This window comes from Phaethon lepturus, unplaced genomic scaffold, assembly GCF_000687285.1.
Source record: "Phaethon lepturus isolate BGI_N335 unplaced genomic scaffold, ASM68728v1 scaffold991, whole genome shotgun sequence".
In the NCBI taxonomy this organism is placed as follows: domain Eukaryota; kingdom Metazoa; phylum Chordata; class Aves; order Phaethontiformes; family Phaethontidae; genus Phaethon; species Phaethon lepturus.
The window spans coordinates 16,028-24,351 of record NW_010518223.1 but is presented as its reverse complement, the minus strand read 5'-3'; the positions used below and the strand labels follow the sequence as shown (position 1 = coordinate 24,351).

General features: G+C 37.4%; 1 protein-coding gene across 1 annotated transcript in view; it reads left to right on the top strand.

Annotated features, from left to right (window-relative positions):
• Positions 1 to 711: 711 nt before the first annotated feature.
• The window catches only part of CIR1 (corepressor interacting with RBPJ, 1), a 22,556-nt gene continuing 14,943 nt past the window's right edge, over positions 712 to 8,324 (top strand). The window contains exons 1-6 of the mRNA XM_010296620.1: positions 712 to 804; positions 1,348 to 1,421; positions 2,577 to 2,590; positions 2,687 to 2,742; positions 3,108 to 3,156; positions 3,368 to 3,485. Coding sequence (XP_010294922.1) covers positions 716 to 804; positions 1,348 to 1,421; positions 2,577 to 2,590; positions 2,687 to 2,742; positions 3,108 to 3,156; positions 3,368 to 3,485 — 400 coding nt within the window. The 5' untranslated portion in view covers positions 712 to 715. The remainder of the gene's footprint in view (positions 805 to 1,347; positions 1,422 to 2,576; positions 2,591 to 2,686; positions 2,743 to 3,107; positions 3,157 to 3,367; positions 3,486 to 8,324) is intronic.

Genomic DNA, 8,324 nt, shown 5'->3' with positions numbered 1-8,324 from the left:
CGACGGGCCCCCGGTCCCGCAGCGGCACGAGGAGGGCATGTCGGCCTTCCTCGGCTGGGACTGGGGTTGGGGCAAGGGGGGAGGAAGAGTCAGAAAAAAAAATTAAGAAACACATGAAGCTTCAGGTTTACCTGCTCCCCGGTGCGTATAACTCTCGCCTTTTCCTGGCTCCAGTTCTTCAACCCCTGGTTCTCTGGGTAAAGAGCGTCTGTTTGACACTATACACCGTCCAGGGAAGCCCCCACCTGTCACGGGGTGCCCGTGTTTTCCCGGTGTTTCGCGCCTGCCTTGACCTGCTTCCAGGTCTTTTTTCCCCAGAGCTGTGCCGTTCCAGGAGCTCCGGAGAGGACTTGGGATTTGGGGTCGGGTGAGACTTCGCTCAGAAAATGCCGGTGCGAGGAAGACAGTGACACACCCAGGGTGTTTTCTGAGCCTGCTTTTCCCCCTGCTTTATTAAATTTACCCATGTCTTTTCAGTTCTTCGAGGTTGAATAATGTTGAAGAGTTGTAGCCTGTCAAAAATGTTGTTTGTGTGACATTCATTTGTTAAAACTCTGGGTGAAAATAACTTAACTTGATGTGATTAGAACGAGAATTTTCCCTTCCTAAGTATTTTCAATAGCCTAAGCCTGTTAAGTATTTATACATTAATGCGTTTTGTGGTAGGTTTTGTATTTGTTTAAAGTAGAAATTTACTTGTTTTATGTAGGTATGGATGGCAGAACAGAAAATATCATATGATAAGAAGAAACAAGAAGAATTAATGCAACAGTATCTGAAAGAACAGGAATCCTATGATAATAGGTGAGAATTGGCATAAGTTCACGCACTTCTTCCTACTGTCTCATTGTTTTCATGGCAGTGAAGGACATACCATTGTGAGTTATTTGAAATACTGTCTCCCGTTGACCGAAGTAGTAGGAGAGGACAGTGACTCGTAAATTGGTGTCTGATTAAGCAGAGGTCACAAGAACTTCTTTTAAGTGGCTTGTGTGCGTCTTCTGATTCACTTCAAAATATGTTAACGTTGCACAGAACAGCAGGTAGCCTTGTATAGCAGTATATTTGGGTCACACAGAAATCTGTCTCATAATTCTGTGGACACAGAGTTACGTTTCAGTTGTGATTGACATGTGTGGGTTTTGGTATGCAGTGGAGTGTGCCAAAGTATTGACTGGCCTCTCAGGTTTTTTGGTACTCAGCTTTTGTTACTCAAATTGACAAATGGAAAATTGCCAGTTATTGTAACAATTTCCCTGCTGCACATTACTTTTTTTTTTTTCTTATAATTAATATGAATGTGACTGTTTTGTGTGTAACACTCCAAACTCTGTCCCTTTTATTTAGATTGCTTATGGGTGATGAGCGTGTGAAGAATGGTCTTAATTTCATGTACGAGGCCCCACCTGGAGCAAAGAAAGGTACTGCAGTTTCGTGATTGTGAGCAGACAGTACTGCAAAGCTAAAAAACCTTAAAGAAATAAGCACAACGTCTTTTTATTTTAAAATAGTGAGGTAATGCTAGAAGGTACACTTCTTAGTTCTTCCTGTGGGAATATGCAGACACATGTAGTATGTAATAATTTTGATCTCACAATAATTTCTTTCAAACTGAGAGTGGTTGGGTTTTTTTTAAGCAACAGTTCAATGTGAAGGGAAAAAACAGATAAAATATCTTTCCTGGCAACAGCAGAAATTCAGTCCTTGACCAAAGTTGTTTCTTTAGCTAATTATAAAGCCATTGGGTGAGGAGGACTAGACCTGGCCAAGGTGATGACTCTAGTAACACAAACCTGTATTTTGGCCTACTCTCCTTTTTACAAATAGCAGGGGTCACTTTTGCCAGTAATTCAGCTTGATGCATGCCAAGCATAGGAAGTACCAAGGCAAGAAGCTAATTAGTGGAAGTTTTATAAATAATAAATGCTGACATTCTGTAGTCAAAAGTGCTGGCTGACCTGACTCTGCTGGATCTGACTATGACCGTATTTAGCAGATTCATAAACAGAAGTTACTAAGTACCTGGTGGATGCTCATGTCAGTCACTTAATTTTAGCAAAATCTGAATGTAAATGCAGAACTAAGAAAACGTATTCCCTTTAAAACATGTTCCCTTTGAAATGCATCTTTCCCATTTGCACAGAAACCCTTGGAAATGCTTAGATGGGTTCATTCTTGTAGAGCAAATTTTGCACTTATTTTACTTTAAAAGCTCTTAAAGTAATCCCTTAAGCTTAGAGTAAATGCAATTTTAAACTAGTGATATTTGCTAAAAAAGTATTTTTTAAGATTTTAAAATTAAGTATGGTCGCTACTTTTGAAAAAGAAAGTTTAGTTTTTTGTATTTGTGTACCAAATCAATATAGTTTTAAAATATGATTCTGGTTTTACAGGATTTGTAACCATATATTAGAGGCTGATTGTTTATAAGCATGCTCTACTTAATTAAAGTTGCTGAGTATTTGCACTATTATATTAGTATAAACCATAAAATGTTTTGTCTCCAGCTTAGACACCAAGTTGCATTTTACCTGTATTTCTTTTCTTTTCTTTCCATGGTCTCTGAAAATTCAAAGAGGAAACTAAAGAGGTATTTCATTGCATCATTTTTTTGTTTTCTTCCTACTTATTTAAAATATATTAAAAATAAATAAATTTCAAACTTACCATATTTTCTGTTTTATAGCAAGAAGGAGAGACTGAATACAAATTTGAATGGCAAAAAGTCGCTCCTCGTGAAAAGTAAGATGTCTGGATTTTATCAGAATTTTTTTTTCTTCTTACTTACCATTTCATATCCTTTCCTTTTTTTTTTTTTTTCTTCCCTCTTTTTGTTCCCAGCTTTATTTTTGAGCAGGTCACTTGTGTAATCCTGTCATGTCCTGGCAGTTAATTGGTAAAACCTGTAAACCTGGAAGTATTTCCTGGATCAGCTTAGGTTTTGTTTCAATTTTACATCTATATTTGAAAACACATTAAAACTAATGTTTACAAGAAGGATATCTCTGAAATGGATACACACTTACCAATAAAAGGTAGTTTTGTATATGATCGTTTTAAAAAAGAAGTGAATTGAGTACTTGTTTTCTTTTGTGTTTGTTTAACAGATATGCTAAGGATGATATGAATATCAGAGATCAGCCATTTGGTATCCAGGCAAGTTACATAAATTTCACTCTGTGGATGTCTTGGGTATATTTCAAATATTATCTAACTGCAGAACATTCACATGGACTCTCTTAATTTTATCATCTGTTTCTGAGTGAGTTTAAAAGCTTCTCTTATGCCTAATAACATAGACATTTCTGTAACTGTTAAGCTGTATTGCTAACTAAATTATGCCGTCTTTTTTTTTTTTTCTTTTTAGGTGCGGAATGTGAGATGTATTAAATGTCACAAGTGGGGTCATGTAAACACTGATCGAGAATGTCCCTTATTTGGCCTTTCTGGAATTAACGCGAGTTCAGTCTCCAGTGATGGTTCAGGTAGGCAGTGAAAGTCTTTTAAAGGTACTGGTTAAAAATTTTGGGGGAACTCATCAGGTTTAGTTTTAGAAGGTTTAAGTTGATCATATTTCAAAGAGTTGATGAATCGGGGAAAAAGCTTCTTTATTCCAAATGTAGAATCCACAATATAAAGTTAATGTTTTCGAATGGCAGGGACCTAAGCTTTCTAATTAGTTACGCATTTAATAAAGATTCCATAATGACTCTATTAGCTTTCCTGTTACTTGAAGTTAAACAGCATTTAGCGTTAGATGAGGTTTAAAGAAGTGAATATAAACATTCAAATTGAATAACGTCTTGTCTACAATACTTTGTTTTCTGTAAGTTGATCCAAGTTTGTAACACTCTTAAGATTCTTAAGATTGTGTCATGTTACTCACCTGGTAACATGGGTGAGTCTTCAGACTTGCTGTACTGTGCTTTAAGATCATGTACTGTGTATTCAATTTTGCAGGGACGCCATTACAATTGCACACTTAGTAATATCTGGTTTTCTTCTGTCTTTCCTCAGCTTTTCTATTTTATGAAGTAGCTTTTAGTTTTATTGTATATTTAGCCTACCAACAATCTCTTACTGTTCAGAATTAGATCACCTAAATATGTCATTTCATTGAGATGAGGCCTGGAAGACTTACATTAAAGGAAATAGTGTCTCTTACACTCCTCTGCTTTTAGGCCCTGTCTGATGATGATACCATTGTACCACCCTGTAGTTGACATTTTCAACCTTTCTATTCCGTAGGCTATATATAGTGTTACATAATTTTCTTGCCTCATTCTTACCTTAGAAGAAATTGTGCTTGGAGCGTTTGGTGGTGGTAGAATTATATTGTGCAGCTCGTACATGTCAGATGTGCTTCTGTGCATAAAAAAGTGCACTCGCTTCCTGCCCCCCCCGCCCAGTTCAAATGATGTGTGTAAATTTTAGGAGTTTGGCTGGGAAGCAGAAAGTATTTGTAAATGCCTGCACAAACTTGAAAATGGACTCCTTATTCATAACAGGGTAATGTGAACACTTTGCAGTGCCAGTATAAGACCAATTGCTTGTTCCAAATCTAACTAAACTAACTATCTAGGTGTAGGCAATGTTTGACTGCTGTGGGTGTTTCCTAGTCAGAGAGATGTTCTCCGAGTAGGTTTCCAAACCATCTTTCTACACCGAAAAAGGAGGATTTATCACATATGGTGAATTTTGCATAAAGGAAAGCACTGTAAAACTACTTAAATGTTCTCAGACTGTGCCAATGCCCTCTCATTTTCAACTCTGGAAGTTGGAAGACAGTGTGCTATGCTGAGCACAGACTTTTTTATAGGCTGAGAAAGGATTTCAGGGAGTAGGGGTGGGTGACAGATCAGGGTTTGTATATATAATTTGTAAGACGCTGTTCTTGGATTTGAATAGTCAGCTGTAATGATACTGCTACTTGCTTTTTCTTTCAGGGAAACTGTATGTAAAAACACTGTAGGTAAGGTTTAAAACAATTTTAAGTTCTTGATTTAATAGCAGATACAAAGCTTATAGGAAGTGGTAATATCATTAATTAGATCATCAGATAAAAGGTTGTCTGCTTGTTCTAACCTCAGGAGTACAATCCTTTCATCAACTTTTCTAAAACTTCATCTGATTTAATAACAAGCTAGCTTATGCTCCTTTGACAACTTCTGGAAATTCCATGTATGTAAATGAAACACTACAGTTAAGTGAGGACACAAGTTGTTGAATTCACTGATTCTCTTAAACCTCATAATTCATCCACGTGGCGTGTTAAAGCTTACATCGCACATTTAAAAAAAAACCCAAACAAACAAACCAAAAAAAAAACCCCAACTGATAATTTTTTAACTAAACCCTGACACCAGTCCTCTGCTGTCTGGAGTGGGAGTAAGTAATTATCTTTGCAATGCTGAGAGTTCTACCCAATTGTTACAGTGCTACAGATCTGCAGTTAGCTTTGTAAAATTAACCTACACTGGGAGTACAACCGTGGTTTTACATTTCCTAACAAGATACTGTGATGTTTAAAAGACAAACTCTATCATGTTCTGATCAACACCCCCCAACAATATAATCTTGTCTTGACCATTTCTCTTTATTGCTCTTAATTTCCTCTTATTAGTTCTGCTTAATGCTTCGTTACTAGCCCTAATGCTGGATTGGTATCTACCTCTAAGAACCTTCATCTGTTCCTCTGTACAACACATCTCCTCAAGCTCTGCTTCTTCCTACTTCTTTTTATCAGTTACTGCATGCACTCCTAAGCAGCTTTTATATCTCTAGACTAAACTCTTAGTTATTTTCTGATTATTTTATAGTACTGCAAAAATTTCTGTTGCCACGCTGTTTTTATTTAGATTGGCTAGAACTGCAGAAAATACTACTTTGTAAGGGACCAAGATCTTTTATGATACCATCTTTGTGAAAGCTTTCTGTGTTTCATGAGCTGATGATGACGTTTAAAAAAAAAAAAAAAAAGCACTTTAATTGTTTCCCACCTTCCCCCACACCCCTCTGCCGTGTGTCACAAATAAGTGTCTCATGCTTAGGAAACTGGTAAAAACCATGAAAATAGTCCAGAACTTTCATTTATTATCATTGTCAGCACCGAAAAAAAGTAGAAAACCTCTTGGCTTCTGAGGTCTGAACTCCAAAGAACAACTGTCAGAAGCTGTCTGTTCATTTCTAGAATGTAGAAGAAAATATGTGTCTCTGAAGAGAACGAATAGGGATATGAAGGATAGGGAGTGATTGCTTATAGTATACAGCAAATCTGGAAAATACAAATCTGTGTATTTATTTGATTTTTTTAATAACTAAATGTGTAAAAATATGTAAATGTGTGTAAATGTGTAAAAATATCTGAAGAAAGAGCTGAAAAATGTTGGCCTAAATTATTAGAACATATGATTATTTTAAAGGTCAGAAAGTAATTCCGTATGTAGAAAGTCATCTTTGAATGCTTGTTCCTAGCTTGTGTGTCAGGAAATTGAAACATAAATATTGTCTCATAAATGAAAGGTACATCTGAGAAATACAGATGTAATAAGAAATAAAGGTGAAACTAGAATAAAATTCTAGTACAATAGTCAATATACCAGGACTCCAATTAACTTATGAAATCAGTTGTATTAGAAGGATGAAAAGTAGACTATAAATCATTTAAACTTTTTTTTTTTAAAAAGAGCAAATCTTTGGAATTTTTTTATAAAGTCTTTGAAAAGAGCTCTGTTGCTTTGAAGTTATTTACTTGGTGGCACTTTATTTCCTCTGATTTATAGTCTTCTCACGTTAATAAAAGATGATCTTGCATCCTTTTCTTGCAAACTGAACTGAATAGGCTTTTCTAGGCAGTGTGTGGTAGTTACACCACCTAAATTTAGGTTAGGATTCTTCCAACTTTGAAAATATCCTCCCTTTTTAGAGTGCACTATGCATTGGCACAGTGTTGGAAGATGCTAGTCCATGTACACAAAGCATCCTGGCTGGTGACGAATCTCAAAGCAATCATGGTTCTGAATCTGATATTGTAAGGACATGGGCATCACTAATTTCTGCAGAAGTAGCTTTTAAGAAATGGTCTGGCTTCCCTGTAGGAGACTTTTAACAGACCTTATTCTTCTGAACCGTGTTGTTCCTCTGCTTGAGAGAAGCACACTTACACAGGAGAACAGGTGGCTGTGTTGTTCACTGCTGTCTTCATGCTTTTACCCAAATGTGTTTCTACCCACAGAACAGTAATGGTAGAAACTCTGCTGTAAAGAGTAGATGCTGTGCTGTAAAGGAGGACTGAAACATCTCATACATACAAGTTTAGGAACCACGGGAGAAGTTTATTATATACTAATAAGACTCATGACTGAATTCAATCATGTCATAACTTTAAAGTCTTTAACTGGTGAAGAAGGGTAACTGCTCTCAGGAACATTAGTGAACAGAATTAATTAAACTAGAAAGGAAGCGGTGTGGTTTAGCCCAGGTAGGCAGCTCAGCCCCACATATCCGCTCGCTCACTCCCCATCATTGAGATGAGGGAGAGAATCAGAAGGGTAAAAGTGAGCAAACTCTTGGGTTGAGATAAAGACAGTCTAACAGGTAAAGCAAAAACCACGCACACAAGGCATTCCTTCACCACTTCCCATGGGCAGGCAGGTGTTCAGCCATCTCTGGGAAAGCAGGGCTCTCTCATGCATAATGGTTACTTGGGAAAACAAACGCCATCACTCTGAAGGTCCCCTCCTTCTTCCTTCTTTCCCCAGCTTTCTATGCTGAGCATGACGTCATATGGTATGGAACATCCCTTTGGCCAGCCTGGCTCAGCTGTCCCAGCCGTGTACCCTCACAGTTCTTACGCACCCCCAGCCTGCTCGCAGTCGGGGCAGTGTGAGAAGCCCAAAAGGCCTTGATACTGTGCAACCACTGATCAGCAATAACTAAAACATCCCTGTGTTATCAGCACTGGTCACAAACCCAAAGCATAGCCCCATACAAGCTGCTGTGAAGAAAATCTGTCCCAGCCAAAACCAGTACAAACAGCGGTAACTACAGTACTGCTGACAAATCTTTATGCATGTGTAAAGGATTGGCACTTACCTAATTGGATGGACATTTTAATCTTTCTCTTTGGTCAAAAGCAAAAGCTTTTGATGGAAAATGAGAGTAAAAAACCTGTTTTATTAGGATAACCAAATTATTGATTTGAAGTAGGCAAGAGCAGCCTTTCCCCATCCTTCCCTTTCTTCCTCCAAAAACATCTTGAATGGTGACTTCAATTTAATGAAAGCTCAGGGAGTAATGTATTTTTTGTAAAATGCCCAAATCAA